The following is a 20,335-nucleotide window of genomic DNA, read 5'->3' as shown; positions in this document are numbered from 1 at the left end:
GTACTGCTATGGGGCTTTTGCACAGCAATGGAAACCATAAACAAGACGAAAAGACAACCCTCAGAATGGGAGAAAATATTTGCGAGTGAAGCAACTGACAAAGGATTCATCTCCAAAATTTGCAAGTAGCTCACGCAGCTCAATATCAAAAAAAAACAAACAACCCAATCCAAAAATGGGCAGAAGCCCTAAATAGACATTTCTCCAAAGAAGACATACAGATTGCCAACAAACACATGAAAGGATGCTCAGCATCACTAATCATTAGAGAAATGCAAATCTAAACTACAGTGAGGTATCACCTCACACCGGTCAGAATGGCCATCATCAAAAAATCTACAGACAATAAATGCTGGAGAGGGTGTGGAGAAAAGGGAACCCTCCTACACTGTTGGTGGGACTGTAAATTGGTATAGCCACTATGGAGAACAGTATGGAGGTTCCTTAAAAAACTAAAAAAGAGAACTACCATACGACCCAGCAATCTCACTACTGGGCATATACCCTGAGAAAGCCATAATTCGAAAAGAGTCATGGACCACAATGTTCATTGCAGCTCTATTTACAATAGCCAGGACATGCAAGCAACCTAAATGTCCATCAACAGATGAATGGATAAAGAAGGTGTGGCACATATATACAATGAAATATTACTCAGCCATAAAAAGAAACGAAATTGAGTTATTTGTAGTGAGGTGGATGGACCTAGAGTCTGTCATACAGAGTGAAGTAAGTCAGAAAGAGAAAAACAAATACTGTATGCTAACAAATATACATGGAATCTAAAAAAAAAAAAGGTTCTGATGAACCTAGGAGCAGGACAGGAATAAACACAAAGACATAGAGAATGGACTTGAAGACACAAGGAAGGGGGAAGGTTAGGCTGGGACGATGTGAGAGAGTAGCATGGACATATATACACTACCAAATATAAAAAAATAGAGAGCTAGTGGGAAGCAGCCGCATAGCACAGGGAGATCAGCTGGGTGCTTTGTGACCACCTAGAGGGGTGGAATAGGGAGGGTGGGAGGGAGATGCAAGAGGGAGGGGATATGTGGATATATGTATACATATACCTGATTCACTTTGTTATACAGCAGAAACTAACACACCATTGTAAAGCAATTATACTCCAATAAAGATGTTTCAAAAAAAGGAAAAGAAAAGAATGGAGGTTTTGTAAAGAAAAGGGAAAAGCCAAAAAGTGCTGGATATAATTGAGGATTTCTGTATTAGAGATTCTGCAACACTGAAGTACAAGAAAATTGAGTAGGGGGATGAAGATTTAAGAATGTTCAACTTTTTATGAATTTAATTCCTTTCACCTTTTTTTATGAGTAATGGTTACAATTTGAATTCCTTTATAAATTACTTTTGGGTGATTAACTGTGGTTTTTAAAATGCATCTCTGTACAAAGACTCTCTCTGAAATTTATTACGGTGGCCTAAGTTAATTAATACATCTTGAAGGTCTTAGTGGTAAATCACCACGTTTAATTCCAAGAGAATTTAAAAGGTAAAGAAAAATTAGTTTCAAAAATAGTTTCAACAAGTTGACATTTATGAAAAAATTTGAAAGATGAGCAGCTATGGGCATACCACCTTATTTTAGCTGATGAACTAATGAATATAGACTTCACACATTTTCAAAGTACTGAACTGCCTTTTCTTCTATAGCAATCCTCAACCTATACCAGGTTAAAAAAACTAATAATCTTAAATCATGATTTCTTCCCTAAAATCCCCTTTCTACTCATTTATAAATCCTCCTTAACATTAATTTTTTCCTATCATATTTCTTAGCCTTGATTATTTCATGTATTTGATGTACAAATGTATTGAACACTTACAATATGTACAAGATACTTTTTTTTTTAAAGCTACATGTTAGTTGACTCTTTTGTGCTTGGCACTGGAAGATACACTGTTGGAAGATTCAGCCCCTGCACTCAATTTTCTCACAGGTTAAAGAAGATTCAGACAAGTAAATCCACAATTCAACACTCTGCTATAAAAGATATGAGAAAGGGTAGCCCAGGGGGTTTTGATTGTAAAGAGCAGGAGAAACTATCTTTTCCTGGGTATGGGAGGATTCCTAGAGGAGATGTTACCTGAGAAAAGGAAGATGAAAAGAAATTGCCAGGTGAATAAGGGATATTTTTTTAGCTTTTATTTCTATTCAATTCTCACACAAAAAGAAAAACTCAAAAAATAAATGAAGGTATATGACTCTCAGAGCTCCTTAGGCTCTTTGGTATCTATATTTGTAGCTGGAGATACATGTGCCACAATTATGTTCTAAGTTAAGGGAGTCTGCGTGTGTCATGCATCAAGCATGTAGCGCAAGCTCATGTTAATAAAAATAGCCATTCAGGCATAATCAAGGTAGAAAAGCAACAACTCACTACATATTCACTGATACCTTTCCTCTAGTCTCCTCTCCCGTGTTCCTTTCACCCACCCAAATGTTTTGGTGTGTAAGCTTTCCTCTCAAGACAATGGAGTCCACAGCATGGCCATCACAAGTTTGAGTGTTGAACAATAGGTGAGATCCCTAGTGAACAATTATACCCAGTTGGAGAAGACTAAACAGTGCTTGGAGCCAGGTGAGAGAAATAGCATTTGGCTTATCTGCTCTGAAATAATATGTGAAAGACTCAATTCATAAAGTTTCCATATGGTTGAAAGCAAGTTGAAGAGTGAACACTGGGTCTTAACGTTATGTGTGTGTGTGTTTGTGTGTGTATGTTCTGATTCATCAAATGTTAGGGAGAAACATTTTATGATAGAAAGAGCATTGGCCCCAGAGGCATGGGTTTAAAGTTCTATATCTGTCACTCTCTTGCCAGGAGGCTTTTTTAAAAGCTCATTTAATGACTCAGTTAATGCTTTTTTACATTTGAAAAAGAATGAGGCTTTTTCCAACTTTAAAGTTTGATGATTTTATGGTCACTTTTATTTGCAGCTTTTTAAGACTCCCCATCTAAATAAACTCTTAGGCTCCATGACGTGTGCCCAACCTAGACATGCCGAAGGGGCCTTGAAATCCTGGCCTGCTTTCAGCCAACTTTATCCATTTATATCAGCTGATTTGTTACTTGATAAACATGTTCAGGATAATGCAGTCACTTTTTTAAATGCTGTAGAAAAGACCACTTCAGAAACAGATTAGAACAGCCATGATAATGGACCGGAGTCCTGAGGCATTGAGCTGAGAATTCCATCTCCCCCCTGCATGAGAGAGGCAGATCGTTACCCTCTACAGCATCTGAAGTTGGGGATTTGCTCCCTACCCCCCTAACTCTGGCTAACAGCTTCCCATCAGCCTACCATCTGTGAATGAATCTGGACCTGCAGATTTATAGTCTCAGTTGGTACCGTGTCTTAGGATGTGGAGGACAGCTTGCATTATTTTTCCCTAATGCTGCTTCTCCTCAATCTTAAGAGCTAACTCAAGATTTAGTGAATAATCTATACACACGTTACATGTGCTATTCAGATTCCCTCCCACATCGTGTCTTCCAGACTGAGGAGTTCTTCCAACTGCCTATTCTCAAACGGAAGTTCCTCCTCTCCCTCGATGGTTTTTGCTTCCCTCTGTATTTTAAGGTGTACTTATCAAAACTTCCTAAGAACTTCTAGGTTCAAGCAAATTTCTATTTTGTCCAAGGGTAAGACAATACCTTTCACTTTGTTTCCAATAACCTTTGTGATAATGTCCAACAAATTTGGTCAGTGTTGGTTTCCTGGTCGTAATCTTAGACTGAACCTTCAGGCAACGGCGTCCTTAGGCTTTCTTCCGCAGTGATAATCAGTTCTCAGAGGCTTCCATCTCATAGAAGTTTTTCAATGATTTTACCTGAACTGTTTCTCCCTGCTCTCATTAGAGCTCCTCTGCTCATTTCAACTCCTGTTCATCCTACTTTGCTGATCTTTTTATTACCTGGAAGAACTTAGTTCTGTGCACAAATTTGGAAATTCTCCCATGGTACTTTTTATCTTGATCCCTTGAAAAAAAAGTTAAATAAGGCCAGTTCAATATGCCTTCTTAGGGGTTCCTATTATAAACCCTTTTCCTTCCAGAGAAAATGATCATTTATCCCAACTCTTCATTTACTCTCTAAGATAATTCTCTCTCCATCTCAAAACATTGTCTCTAATCCCAAGAAAACTCAATTATTTAGCTTTAGTGAGGTATAATTGATATATAATAAACTGTACACATTTAAAGTAAAATAAATAAATAAACTCTCAACTATTTCTAAACTTCCAAGTATATATAGATAGCTGATTACTTGTGACCTCTCACCAATGGGCCTGTTCCACTCAACTAAAGACAACTATGCCGCAGAAATGCACTCAGTCTGTGTAGACTACAGATCTAAATGTCTACCCACTCATGGTGTCATAATATATACTTAATAAAATGCTCTGTAATATTGATGACTGTGGTCTTTAGTGTCCCATGAACCTAAACATGTTGATTAACGGAGTAAAATGTAGATTTCACTGTGTGTTATTTACAGGAGCTTTATTTTTATTAAGGTCATTGCTAGAAAAATATGTTTCTGCTAATAGTATTTATACTATACATCAAAAGTTAAAGTTATGATTTTGGCAAGATCAGACTCCTGATACTCACTTATTTAGTACTGCCCAGTAAATTTTCAATATTAGAATTCTTTATCGATGAAGAATAAAGAATTCATGATACTTTTATTATTCACCTTTTACATTTGTATCCACTAAGAAGCATTTTCACAATACATGCATATGAATATTTGTGGATTATTTTAACGTATCTTTCACAATGTTAAAATCTCTTTCAAGACCCATTTGCTGTTAAGAGGTCTTACCTCTTTAATAATAGATGATAGATGATTTATTGTCATATTTGCCAATGAAAAGGAAAACCATGGCCAGAATTTGTGATGTCACTCTATGTAGACACATATGCATGGAAATAAACTGTAGGTGTTACACACACACATATATAGTCCTATATATATAAGTATATATTTGTATATGTATATATTGTGCATACATATGTATGTATATGTATATGTGTGCGTATGTACTCACTTATCTTTCCACCCACCCATATATGCATCCATTGATCTATCTAGCTATCTTCCAACACACAGTACCCCTACAATGATAAAATAGGATCAGAGTTTCATAGAAATATAGAGCCCAAAAGATCCTTAGACATAGTTTAAAAACAAAGAATGTTATTCTTAGAGGTGTAACTCTCCAAGATAGCACCAGTAGAAAGAACTCAGCTGGAACCTAATCCCCATATTCCAATTACAAGTTCAGTTTTCATTCCACCATACCACACTGTCTTTCGCACAGGTATCTATTATACAGATGGATAGATACTGATCCTTAGAAGACAGTGTCAGTGCTGAAACTATTTTCTGTACTGAACACCCTGCTGTCAACTAAATTCTCGTTTGAGTTTTGAAGTTTACTGATGGTTTCTGTCAGTCCCAAGCCCTCCTAGGCATTTTTACACATAATCAATATGAGGGGAACTTCCTGTCTGGCATCAATCAGTTCTTTAAACAACAATTATCTATTAAACTATTGTTCTTAAGTCAGGAAAAATGGATGTTAGTGTCAAACACAGCTTTGCTCACTCTCTCAAACACACACACTCACGCAAATTACAAATAGTATTCGACTGCTCTATATTTCAGGCTATTCAATAACTAGATAAATGAAATATACTTTCTGTCTACATAATTTTTTTTACTATGCCAAGGCATACACACTAGTTGTTCCCTGCAGTACCTGCCAAATGCAACTAAATTTGCAACAGAGTTAATCACTGGTGCAGCTGAATATTTTAAGAGATTTCTCCTCTAGTAGGAAATTCATCTTTTTTCCAAGAATAGGGCATTTACCCACTCCTTCATCTCCAACTGAAGTAGTTCCGTGATTTCCTTCCTTTCTCTGATTTCCACGCTCCAATTCCCAAAGACAAGCTCATCTCTGATGACCTTTCAGTCTATGAGTATTTGGGGTAGGAGTGGGGGTAGTCCACAGTTAAAATAAAGTTTGTATACAATCACTTTCTATGTTGTTATGAAATTATTCTAAGCTTCCCTAATAATAAACTTACAAAGAAGCCATGCAAATGGTTCAGATGTGCATATGGAGATAACTATTATCTAGAAAGCATCCAGATTTCTTAAAAAGCCAAAAGAAAGAGACTGACTCACTCAGGATATATGGAAATACAAGTGAGGTAGGTGGGCTAGAGTGTATGTCATTATCAATAAAGCCCTAGGAGAAAATCATAATTTGAAAAGATACATGCACCCCAATGTTCACTGTAGAACTATTTACAATAGCCAAGACATGGAAGCAACCTAAATGCCCACCAACAGATGAATGGATAAAGAAAACGTGTCATATATATACACACACACACACACACACACACACACACACACACATATACACACACAATGGAATATTACTCAGCCATAAGAAAGAATGAAATAATGTCATTTGCAGCAAGATGTATGGACCTATCATACTAAGTGAAGTAAGCCAGATACAGAAAGACAAATATAGGGGCTTCCCTGGTGGCGCAGTGGTTGAGAGTCCGTCTGCCGATGCAGGGGACACGGGTTCGTGCCCTGGTCCGGGAGGATCCCACATGCCGTGGAGCGGCTGGGCCCGTGAGCCATGACCGCTGAGCCTGAGCGTCCAGAGCCTGTGCTCCACGGCAGGAGAGGACAGAGCAGTGAGAGGCCCGCGTACCACAAAAAAAAAAAAAAAGAAAGAAAGACAAATATAATATGATATCACTTATATGTGGAATCTAAAAAAAATTATACAAATGAACTTATATATGAAACAGAAATAGACCCACAGACATAGAAAACAAACTTATGGTTAGCAAAGGGAAAGGGGGTGAGGGATAAATTAGGAGTTTGGGATTAACATATAAACACAACTACATATAAAATCGAGGGCTTCCCTGGTGGCGCAGTGGTTGGGAGTCCGCCTGCCAATGCAGGGGACACGGGTTCGTGCCCCTGTCCAGGAGGATCCCACATGCTGCAGAGTGGTTGGGCCCGTGAGCCGTGGCCACTGAGCCTGCACATCCACAACAGGAGAGGCCACAACAGTGAGAGGCCCACATACTGCAAAAAAATAAAAAATAAAAATAAAATAAAATAAAATAAAATCGATAACCAACAAGGACTTCCTGTATAGCATAGGGAACTATATTCAATATTTTGTAATAACCTATAATGGAAAAGAATCTGAAAAAGAATATACATGTGTATATATATATATATATATATATATATATATATATATATATATATATATATATATATATATATATAACTGAATCACTTTGCTGTATACCAGAAACTTATACAATATTGTAAATGAACTGTACTTCAAGAAAGAAATTAAATTAAATTAAAACTAAAAAATAAAATAAACCCCTAGATATATTTTTGCATAACTGAATTAAATTCTTAAAACCCCAAAAATGAATGTTTTAACTGAATTTGAGAAATGAAGACTAACTTAAATCTTGGGTTTAGAATTAATTTGATTCATAATGGAAGGAAGTTAGAAAATAACATTTATTAAGAACAACACTGTTTAGCAATCCTATATGAAGATATAACACACAAAATATCTCGTATTACTTCCCTGTTAGAAGAGCTCTTTGCTTTAATACTTACACTACAGAGAATTTAATTAGTTCTCAATCAAATATTCTTCAGCCAGTGATTATACAGCAATAAAACATATCTGCATCTGCAAACTCAAGGTAACTTTTATAAGAACACAGTGGTTGGAGAAAATCTTGAGTTACATTCCAAATACATTGGGTAAAACTTCAGATTCCTGTGTAGACATTTTGAAAAGCCTGCAAAGTGTCACAGAAGAGGATGTGCAACTCTGATGTTACTGGGGTTAAGAGAGGCCATGTTACTGCAAAGCAATGTTTGTTAAAACCATATTAATTATTAGGTGATTAGGATATGATGATTTTAAATATCTATATCATAACAATTTTTTGTTTCTTTTGTTTCATTGTGTATCAGGAAATTTGTTGGGGTTCTTGGGCAAACATATAAAACATATTAAAGGTTTCCATTAAAATAATAGGAAATTTTTTCCTCGTTACATTTTAACAAAAATGGCTTGATTTTTACAAATGGATTCCTGACCTTAAGCAGGAGACACCTTTACATATAGTATCACATTTACTTTATTTTACATAGAATGTCACTAAAGTTTACTACAACCCATTTAGTTATCATTGACTTTTACAAATAATGAAACTAAAACTGAGAGATTAAATAACTTACCCAATGTCACACAGCTCATGAGTGGGGGAGATCAGAATCCAATTCAATAGCCTTTGAATTTTTCACTATATAGTAGGACCATAGTTCAACTAATCCGGTATTTATTGAGTTTCTAACTGTGCATAACATTTGGTGTTAGGCATTAGAGGGGCACATAATGATGCCTACTTCTTGCATCACTACAGTTTACAATCTAGTAGAAGGCAAGTGCACACATTGTTCTATTTAAGATTCTAAGAGGAAGAAGGAAGGTGAAAAATGGCAAATATTTATGCAAACAGGAGTTTTACAGGCCATCTTGAAGGACAGTGTATTTAATACAGGACTAGAAGGTTATAGATATTGCAGAGAGGTTCGATAAGAACTAGGGAAGGAATCACCCTAGTGACTAGGAATCACCTTGGAAGGTGATTAGGTCATGAGGGTGGCACCCTCATGAATGGGATTAATGCCTTTTATTTCAGATTTTTTGTGACTATTATTATTATTTTCATTGAAATATAGTTGGTATACAATATAAGCTACAGCTGTACAATATAGTCATTTGCGATTTTTAAAGGTTATACTCCATTTATAGTTATCATAAAATATTAGCTATAGTCCCTAGGCTGTACAGTATATCCTTGTAGCTTATTTTATACATAATAGTTTGTACCTCTTAATCCCCTATCCTCTCCCCTTCCCTCTCCACACAGGTAACCACCAGTTTGTTCACCACATCTGTAAGTCTGTTTCTTTCTCGTTATATTCACTTGTTGGTTGTATTTTTTAGATTCCACAAATTCCTTCATGAATGGGATCAATGTCTTTTAAAAGAGGCTCCAGAGAGCTCACTAGCCCCCTTCCACCATGTGAGGAAACAGCAAGAAGGTTCTGGCTATGAATCAGGAAGAGGGCTTTCACCAGAATGAGACCATGCTGCTATCTTGATTTGGACTTCAGGCCTCCATAACATTACAAAATAAAGTTCTGTTTTTTATAAGCTACCCAGTCTGTGGCATTTTGTTACAGCAGCCAGAATGAAAAAAGATGGAGAGAGAATCTTTGCCAGAGGCCCTTCCTTCCTCCCTTCCTCCCTCTGGCCTTTCTTCCTTACTTTACTTATTTCACTCTCCAACACATATTCATTTAGTATCTACTTTAAGGAACTGAATAGATGGAAAACACAGGTTGAGCTATAAAGATCACTACTCTTATAGTATACAGTTTATTGGAGGAAGAGATAAGCGTCTGTGACAGAGCATGACATGCACAATTTTATTTTAGATAAACTGGTCAGGAAGACCTTTCCATGGAAGTGACATTTAAACTGAAGTTTGAAAGATGAAAATGTAGTAATGTTGGCAAATCTAGAGTGATTTTTGTAAGGACTTACTACACATTTTACTTTATTCTATATGCAATAAGTTGTCAAATGTGTTTGAAGATAGAGGATGCATTCTAATAGTGTGGATAAGAGCTTGCATTTAGCCTGAATATTAAAGAGGCCCCAGGAAATCCGACCATAAGGAAACCCGAAATCTGCTCCCAATACAAATGCTACTTTTTAAAGAACTTTCACCCTTTGGTCAACCTACTGTCCATTGAATTTGTTGAGGTTTGTGGATATTGAGACTTAAGCAAGAGAGGCAACTTGATTATAGTACAGTAGTTTGAATTTAAGCAAAATGGTATGCCTGAAATGTAGGGGCCTTTTTGTAATGTAATTTGAAAATGTGGTGAGTTTCTTTGAATAGGCAACCCAGACTGACCATTCAATAACTCTCCATAAGAGCGACTACAACACCCAACTAGCACCATAAAAGGGAGAGTCGACATGACAGAGATGTGAGGTGACCATTTTTACCCACACCACACGCTGCCATTGTGGTTACACCTACTGGTGTAAATACTTGGTGAAAGAGGCGGTGCACCTCCCTGTGACTGCAGGCTACTGAACAAAATCACCAACCTCCCTTCAATAGGAGCATATAAAATTCTAGGCCTGGAGAAGAACAAGTAATAAAGTAACTATTTACTCTCCCTGAGTTCATTATCCTCTTCTCTTCTCCCTAATGGGTCGAAGGAAGGCAGAAGATAGCATTAAAGCTCATTTTCAGGGTCTGCATGTTCAGTTGTACAGGTGGTGCACTGCATATTTATAGGAGTGTCATTCACTTTCTTCTTTACATGAATGGTGCCCCCTGGGAATTTTAGAGGGCACAACCTGTGAATCTGTATACGGCAGACCTGCTTAATTTGGTTTTGCTCATATATTGTGAGCTTTTGTGTTGCTTATTCATTTTGTGTTCTCTGTGTTCATTTGTTTTGAGAAACAAACCTGATATCTGTTTCATCCTTGGAACCGTAAAATTCATCTTTAAATATACCTATATAGGTAACAAACAGAATATTATTTATGTATATGTAAGTTTATTTATTTATTACAATAATCTAGAATGTAAGACTTTACAAATAAACAAATGTGCAGAAATATGAACTAACTTGCTTGTGAATAACAGACCTGGAGCATGCCTCAGAGAAAGTGTGTACAATGGCTCAAAACTAGAGAGCATAGAAGCAAACTATCCACTGACACGGCACTAATAGAAAAGCTATCAAAAGTCTAAATCTGAGCAGAACCGGGAAGAAAGGAAATCATAAGAGGGATGAGACGTTGCTAAATAAATACATTTTTATTTCCATAATTAGAGGTAAGCATAAGGAAGAGATGAAACTAATTCCTAGTGTCCAGCCTATGTAAGTGGAAAGGGTGTGATTTCAATTAACAAGAATTTCGTGTTTAGATTCAAAACAAGTATTTGTGTCAAAGAACCAATTCCAGTAGATTCCATGAGACATGCATATTTATATTCATTTTTCTGCATCAATGCTTTCAAGCTTTTAACCCATCCTTCTGGTGGGAAAGAAACAAACATAAAAATATGAAATATCTTATCAAGCTTTAATTATGTTTCCTTCTTGATTTAAAATTACTCTTTATTAAGTTAAAACGAAGATATTCTAGACTAACTCCAAAGCAGAATTGAAATGGCACACGAAAATGATCAAGCATGATTCAAGCATCTCATTTAACTGAGATTTTACTACGTTTGTGTAATGATGTCTAAAATTGTGTTTTCATTAAACATAGCAGAGTAGAGTGAAACAGGGAGAGTCATCCTATAGACCTTGTTTGAATCTAAACATATTATCTATTACTGTAACTTTCAGAAAATCACTTAATTTGCATCAGCCTCAATGCCTTTATCTCTGAGAATAGTAATACCTATCTTGCATGGGGCTTGAGGCCAAATAAGTTAAAACACAAGCAGAGTGTCTAGCAATTACAGTTGCTCAGTAAATAGCTCTTAATATTACCAATGGTCTCTGATGTGGGAAAACTATTACATAATAAAAAGATCCTTAATCTGGTATCCTTAAAATCAGGCTGAATGCAAAGAACTTCAGATTTTATGTCCTCCCTTTTTTTATTTTTACCCAGAGAATAATGCAATTCAGAAAACAGAGGGAGAGATTAATTTCCACTTCAACTGAAAAGTCATCATTATAAGATTTTTTTCATCATGTGCTATAGTACATTAAATATAACCATAAAATCTTTGTTACCTCTCTATTGAAAGGTAGAATGTGGTGTCCCACTTCTTGAATATGGGCTGATACACTGGCTTATTCAATCAACAGAATGCAAGAGCAAAGGTGTTCTTGCACTTGTGAGGTTAAGTCATAGGAAGACTTACAGATTCCAGCCAAGTCTCTTGAGATGTTTACTTTGGGTGAAGCCACTCACTACGTAAGAGTTCAACTACTTTGAGATATCCAGGTTGCTAAGACTCCAAAACTACACCGAGAAATTTCATGGAGAAAGACAGAGACAGAGAGAAAACCAGCCCCAGATTTTTCAGCCTGTGCAGCCCAACTCAAGCCCCAGATTTGTGAATGAAGATGCCATCTTGGTTGGACATTTCAGCACCAAAAGATGTGACTCAAAGAAAACTTAGCCAGAACCAAGGCCCCAGACATATGGCACCAGTCAAGTTGTCTAATCTATCTCCAATCATTCAAGCCACCACAGCTGAGGCCCAGTCATGATGGAGCAGAGATGAGCCATCCCCAGTATTCTTTATCTTTATTCTTAGCTCACAAAGTCCTGACTATAACAGCATGGTTTCTATTGTATCTACCACTGCGTTTTGGACTGGTTTCTTATACTGCAATAGGTATCTGGAATATATGTCTTGATCATTTCTTATAGTTCTAAAGCCACGGAACTCCTTTTACCCATATTCAGGGAGAATGCTATCTCTTGTTTATTTTCAGTCTCCCTTTGAGTCATAGAATCTGTTCAGAAGCTTCTTTGGACAGAGTCAGTAAAAGAAAACTCTTGATTACAAAACTCCATTATTACAACCAGGATAAAAGAACAGCCAAATCTGCTCACACACACCCCATTTTTTCACCACATCATAAACAATGGATTGGCCAAATTTTTAAGTGCTTGACTCTGTTTGAAAGTAAGCACTTTCCATCTTCAACCTCTTCCCCTCCAACTCAACTTAGAGTGATGCTCTAGTCAACCTCCGGACTTCCTGATGCACCTCCCATCTCTGAAATGAGAAGTGAAGAAAAAACATCTTCAGAAGACTTCTGATATCAAGACAAGGGATAGAACAAAGGCCAAAGCAGCAATATTGCCACCCAGAGGAAAAACTACTGAACCTACACTGCAATACTCAGAAGGAAAGTCAAGACATGAGAGAACTAAGTGTAAAGCACAGCTATATTGGTGGCTTCTATTTAAATAATCAAGGTCAATAAGTAGGTCTCTGGGATGATGATCCTTATACTCTGTTACTTGCACCAGAATTGGGACATAACCAGGAACAAATAGTTCAGGAAGCTAGAGTCATTGACACTGAGAGCCAACTACAGGGAACACCAAACATCCGGGGCTATTAGTTCATGTGCTTCTGTACCTAAATTTGGAAAGACTGTAAGACTTTCTGAACCTTCAGGTAACTTGCATACTATTCTAATCATAAGCAATCATGCTCCCTCTTAAGCTAAACCATACAACTTCAGAATCAGGTGTAACTTTTTATTGGTACCACTGTCCACTAAGCAAAGACAGAAATACAGAAGTAATCCTGATCCCTGCCTTTCCCTCATATATTCCCCCTCCTCACTTTTCCCTCTTTCCCACATATTACTAGGTTTAGTCAGTTCTGCTGCCTAGAGATCTGTTAAAGTCCTTCATTTTAATCATATTCCTTTGCCCTGATTCAGATCCTTGTCATCACTAGCCTAGGCTGCCCTCTATCTATTTCTGACCCTCCCATCTGAACTGTTGCCCTTCATATTCATCCTCAACACTACTATCAATATTATTTCTAAATTGCAAATTTGACCATCAACTGTCTAAAGACTTCAACATCTTTCCATTGCACTAATGATAAAGTCCAACTTCTAAACATGTCATAAAGGTCTCCATTTTTTGGCTTTGCTCTGCCAATTTAACTAATGTCTTTTTTTAGTAATTAAAATCTACTATCCTTGTTGTTTTACGAGTGTTAGCAGTTGCTGTTCTCACTTTTGAAAATATTTCCCCCTTTCATTCACTTAGAAAACTCCTATTCATCCTTTAAAACCCAAATGCAGTGAAACCGATTTTCTCTCTCACTCAAATCACTTTCTCCTCAAAACTGTAATTTTACCTCTGTGTAGCTCAATTGTTTGTTATACTCTAATGGCAACAGATTCTTAAATATACTCATCTTTGTATCTTAATATCCGATAATATGACTGACATTTAACAAACGCTAAACATACTTGACACTTGAATTGATTGAATTGAATTAAACTGAATCAATCACTCTCAAGAACACTAACGATTGTGAGGGTTTCCTGCATCAAGAGTACAAATCACGCTGAATTTTCATAATACTGCTAGTTTTGATTGAGGCACAGCAAACAAGTTTACAACAGAGTTCCCCTGTGAAAAGAATAACTTCAGTAAAAGATAACAAATACACTCAGAAGTCCATAAAGGAGGCAGGGTAGTCTAGGGGATTCTGTTCTCATCCAAAGACTTGCTGAGATTTGATTCAGAGGGGAAAGATTGATTTTTCTAGCTTAAGTTAAACGAGGCATGGAACAAATGTCAAAAGCAGGACATAGACTTAGATTCTTCACTGTCACACCAGTAAAGTTACCATCCTTCCATCTCCTTGAGAACAAACAAGAAAGCCTGCTGTGGACCGTGAACAAAACAACAACTGTGAATTTACACAGCTCCTTCAACTTCTAAGCTGTGTACTGAGAGTGAATTAGAGGTCTCCTCCAGATAGCATTGCAAATGAGCGTTATTTTATTTTCACCAAGCCTTTCAGGTGATACATGCGACAAAATCAGCAAAGTCAGTACTCACTGTGGCAGACAAAGTAACTATTATGTATCTGTCCTAAAAGTTCCTGTGATGTTCTGGCTAGTTTTGCTTAAGTACTATTTATAATATTTATGAGAAAGGAGGACAAAAATGAACCTGATGCTTTTGTGGAGAAGGAATTCCCTGGCTGAGCAGAAAAGCCTGCCAAAGTTTTGGTGTTTCTTGTTTGTTTGAAACAAGACTGAAGGACCATATAATGCAAGATGAAGCCATTAACAGTTAAAAGAGAGAGGACACACTAAAGAGACTCAGCCAGGGCCCTGGTAAATTATCAAAAACTGTGGGCTTTCTTAGTGAGAGTCTAGGATTTGAGAAATTCATGAGGAGGAAAGGCGGAGGTCCCTGGGCACCTGAAAATGAGAATTGCTGCATTGAACTAGGCTGACTTTGGCATGGCATTTTGAAGAAGGCAGTCATATGGAATGTAACGAATAAATAGAGCATATCAGAGCCTGAAAACGCCTCCTGAAAACCTGAGAATAGGCTCCTGTGGGTGAAACGAGGTGAAGCACGGTGCTTGGTACACTATAAACCCTCAGTAACATTGGCTGGTTTTGAATGAAATGAAACCTAACCTGAATCCAGTCCCTACTCGGTAACAGCGGGGAAGATAATGGGTGCCTAGGCAACGTCTAGCAAGTTCTGGGCTAGAGGCGGCTCCCAACTGTTGCGTCACCAGGGGCCACAGAACTGAGTCGGGAAGGGAGAAGGGAGGAATCTGTGCGGAGGGTCATCCGACTGAGTCGGAACCGGACACTCTGGCAGGAAGTAGAAAGCGAAGAAAACGAAACGACCACTGGTGAATTTCAACACCACGTCGTGAATTTCAGATAATTTTCCACTTGTTTATTAAGGTGGAAAACTCGGATTCCAACGATGAAGGAGATGGAGTTTCGGCCCAACACATAAGTCAAACGGACCGATTGGTTCGGGAAGAAGATTTCTCCAGGTTCGTAAATAATCTGAGTGAAGAAGATTACGAACTTATGAGAGACAACAATCTTCTAGGCATTCCAGGTGAAAGTACGGAAGAAGAGTTGCTGAGAAGACTTCAGCTAATTAAAGAAAACGCCCCACAAGACTCAGATGAAAATACAGGTATATTTTGCTTTTGGAGGGAATCGGATGGGATGAATAAGGAACTTCATAATAGGAAATAGTAACTTCATAATAGTAAAGAGTAAATTATACAGAAGTGACTTACATTAATTTGGTAAGTAACTTCTCATAAAAAGAACTGGCATTTACTTGATTTTTGGTGAGCATGTCAAGGTATGTTTGTTTGTCTTCCTGATTCACATTTGGGTTGTTTTAATTGGGAAACAGTGCAAAGTAACCTATTTGTATTTTTCTTGGTTTTCTACCTCAACTGAAAGTCCCTCCTACTTCCTGAATTATTTTTTCTACATAGACATGTAAAAAAAGCAAACAGAAATATTCTCCACTGGGGACAATTGTGCTCTCTTCAACACCTGGGGACATTTGGCAATGGCTAGAGATATTTTTGGTTGTCACAGGGGAGGCATGGGTGTTACTAGCATCTAGTGGGCAGAGGCCAGGGATGCTGCCAAAGATCCCACAATGCACAGGATAGCTCCCCAAAACAAAGAATTGTCCAGCACCAAAATGTCAATAGTGCTAAGGCTGAGAAACCCTGCTCGAAACTCAGGTCTGGTGTACTCCCTCCCAGTGTGAAGTAGAGGATTTTGCTGTCTAATGAAGAGGATACTATAATACTTTGGCTCTTGAATATGGTCTTATATGTACCATGCTAGGTTCAGTCTATTCATTTGATCTGACCTTCAATTTAATGTCAATTAAAAATCTTGGTAACATTAAGAAGTATTCGGGCCTCCCTGGTGGCGCAGTGGTTGAGAGTCCGCCTGCCGATGCAGGGGATACGGGTTCGTGCCCCAGTCTGGGAGGATCCCATATGCCACGGAGCGGCTGGGCCCGTGAGCCATGGCAACTGGGCCTGCGCGTCCGGAGCCTGTGCTCCGCAAGGGAGAGGCCACAACAGTGAGAGGCCCGCATACCGCAAAAAGAAAAAAAAAAAAAAAAAAAAAGAAGTATTCAAACTGCAAACACTTTTAAACCTATAAAACTTGTTTATGTTTGGGCAATAACCTTATATTTTAAAACAGCTTATCTATTATCAAAAGCACATAAGTGAAGAGCCTACAAGTAGTCATGTTGGAGACTAATGAAAATTAGACAATAATGTAAATTGAACTAAACTACTAGCATTGTACCTTAACTGGTGTTTACCTTGTTTAATTGCATTAGTGTTTTGACAGTGGACTGAAAAAAAAGTCTCTTGACATTCCTCCGACAGTGGTACACAGGGCTGTGTATATGATGAAATACTGAAACATAGACTTCCTCCGGATTCCCTTTTTAAAAAATTCTCTAAGTTTATCTAGGATAAGCTCACTCTTTTTGGATGGAATCCAAACTTTTCTACCTTTACGTATAAATCTACACAGTGCAGTTTATAAAATATTAACTCTATAAATGTGAAATCAGTTTAAAACATCTGAGTATTTAAGTTCTCATTTTTTGTTTGTTTTTGAAACAAAGTTTCAGAGTGCTATTTTATGATGGTTCTAATTTTGGTGGTTCTTTTATGCACCCTCCCCATTTTTTTTGTTAACAGACAGAGGAGACTCTTCAGATGACATGTCTAGTGGTGACTCTCTAATAGACTGGCTTAACTGTTCTGGACAAACTGAAAATATGACAAGTGGACAAAGAGAAAACCAATCTTGGAGGGAAGAGAGCCTAATTAATCCTAAAAGTGATCAGTTCATATTCAGTTTAGAAATAAATGTTAACCTTGATAATGGGAGTCCAAATGCAGAGAATGAATATGTAGCATCTGCAAGACTTTCCAGAAGAGAAAATATGGAAGACAGCCAAAGGCAAGTGGAAAGTCCACAATCTGAATCAATATTTACAAGACCATCTATGTCTGAACAAGATACAACTGAAACATTAATGGAATTCCCACCTACCACAAGTCAGCGAAGAGCAAGAAGTAGGAGCCCAGAGTATCGGAGAACCAGAGCAAGAATTGAAAGTTGGTCGCCTCCACGTTCACTTAGGGAAATTGTACAAAGACTTAATCATAGTGTACCCTCTCAGAATTTTGAGCAGCCTCTGCTAAGTGAGAATGCGAGATTTTCTAGAACTGAGCACCAAGAAATATTGACACAGCAAATGACTGGATTTGAGTTGCAAAATAGCGGTCTTATTGAAACTTCTAGAACAAGGAATGCCGTTCATGGAGAAAATTCTCCAGATACAACCAGCAGTGGTGAATCTTGGGGAATGTGGGAAATATATCCAACCATACCCTTCAATCTTGAAGTAGGACAAGTTTATTCGGGAGCATATTCTCAGAGAGACAGCAGAGCTAGTAGAACTCAGTTAACATCTGAGACACCAAACAACACTGTCACTTCTGAAAGTGAACGAGGACTGAGGCATATGTATTCACATTCTGAGCAGGCAGGTGTGAGAGCTTATGTCAATACCATTAGAAATCCCGTTTGCAGAACTTTAAATACTAGATTAAATGATACAACATCTGTTCCAATTCAGAGCACGTTAAGGCAGACAATGGCAGAATTTAGTAACTCAAGTAACCTTATGGACAGTGACAGTAATTTAGAGCATAGTGTCTCACCTCCAAGTCAAAACATGGAATGGCTAGAGTCACCTAATGGTAGTAGTAGTGGTACATTTGGTTCTGATTCAAATGCTAGCTATGATACCCATTCAAGTTCCACAATGATTTGCCATTCAAGCCACAATTGTATGTCTAGTTCCAGTTCTAGTCCTATTTCCGGTTCCAGCTCAAGTGATGAAAATTCAGGAATTAGCTCACTGATGTTTGAAGGCAGTGAAGAAACAAACTTATCATCAGACTTATCATCAGAGACCAACCAATGGGGTCGACAAATTATCCTTGACTGTAATTTAGAGCATAGTGTCTCACCTCCAAGTCAAAACATGGAATGGTTAGAGTCATCTAATGGTAGTAGTAGTGGTATATTTGGTTCTGATTCAAATGCTAGCTATGATACCCATTCAAGTTCCACACTGATTTGTCATTCAAGCCACAATTGTATGTCTAGTTCCAGTTCTAGTCCTATTTCCTGTTCCAGCTCAAGTGATGAAAATTCAGGAATTAGCTCACTGATGTTTGAAGGCAGTGAAGAGACAAACTTATCATCATACTTATCATCAGAGACCAGCCAAGGGGGTAGACAAATTATCCTTGACAGTAATTTAGAGCATAGTGTCTCACCTCCAAGTCAAAACATGGAATGGCTAGAGTCATCTAATGGTAGTAGTAGTGGTATATTTGGTTCTGATTCAAATGCTAGCTATGATACTCATTCAAGTTCCACACTGAGTTGTCATTCATGCCCCAATTGTATGTCTAGTTCCAGTTCTAGTCCTATTTCCGGTTCCAGCTCAAGTGATGAAAATTCAGGAATTAGCTCACTGATGTTTGAAGGCAGTGAAGAAACAAACTTATCATCAGACTTATCATCAGAGACCAGCCAAGGGGGTAGACAAATTATCCTAATAATGTCTGATGAAAGTGACTCTGGGTCCACCCATAATCTGCAACAGTTTTTCCTCTTAAATGAAGATGATATATACCAAACTACAGGACTCACCAAAGCACAGATTGACAATTTGGCTGTAAGATCTTTTGGTGAAAATGATGCACTAAAAGCCTGTAGCATTTGCCTTACAGACTACACAGAAAACAGCAAGCTTCGCATACTACCTTGCTCCCATGAATATCACATTCACTGCATTGATCGCTGGCTGTCTGAGAACTCTACCTGTCCGATTTGTCGTGGGGAAGTAGTGGATTCCAATGAGAGTGAAAATCCTGATTGAGATCTGAATTCTCGGCTATATAAAGTGTTATAGGGCTTCCCTGGTGGCGCAGGGCTTGAGAGTCGGCCTGCTGACGCAGGGGACTGACAATAAAAATTAATTTCACACCATAGCAGTTCACTGAATTTCAATAAAAGCTTAGCATGTGCACTGGGTTGGGATGTTCCTGATTCCATGGGAGAAATGCCTTAATATGATATAATGAATCTAGATAGATCCTAGTAGTATTATCTCGTCATGTAAATCCCAGACATCTCTTAGCCCTGTTCAATCCTGGTTGTGCATGCAAAGAAACAGAAACCCAACCAAATATCAATAATTAAGAAGCCATTTAAGACTACATTAGAGTCATTCACATAAAGAAGTCATGTTACATTCCTAGAATGCCATAAAAAGCTTTGAAACCCTTCTCTTCCTATCTCTCTCCACAGCAGTTTATCCCACCTCCCTAACACTACCTTAACGTTTCTCCTATTCCCCACTACCAATGTATCAGTCAGTTCTAGCTAAAAACTGATGGCACACTTTAAAAGAGTGATGGAATAGCATTTAATGAAGAGACTAAAGTGTGTAAAGAATGAAGGGAAACCAGGAGATGATGAAGTACCCTGCGGCT

The 20,335-nt window shown here is 37.8% G+C and overlaps 1 protein-coding gene across 1 annotated transcript in view; it reads left to right on the top strand.

Annotated features, from left to right (window-relative positions):
- LOC309807055 (E3 ubiquitin-protein ligase RLIM-like) overlaps positions 1-19,719 on the top strand; it is a gene marked incomplete at both ends in the record, with an annotated part of 52,656 nt that extends 32,937 nt beyond the window's left edge. Inside the window, 3 exons of the mRNA XM_082626247.1 lie at positions 15,654-15,897; positions 17,456-18,616; positions 19,685-19,719. Coding sequence (XP_082482373.1) covers positions 15,654-15,897; positions 17,456-18,616; positions 19,685-19,719 — 1,440 coding nt within the window. The remainder of the gene's footprint in view (positions 1-15,653; positions 15,898-17,455; positions 18,617-19,684) is intronic.
- Positions 19,720-20,335: the final 616 nt, after the last annotated feature.

Source organism: Mesoplodon mirus, assembly GCF_964341445.2.
Source record: "Mesoplodon mirus genome assembly, chromosome: 1".
Taxonomy (NCBI): Eukaryota; Metazoa; Chordata; class Mammalia; order Artiodactyla; family Ziphiidae; genus Mesoplodon; species Mesoplodon mirus.
The sequence above is the reverse complement of the archived record's forward strand: the minus strand, read 5'-3'. Positions and strand labels throughout refer to the sequence as shown.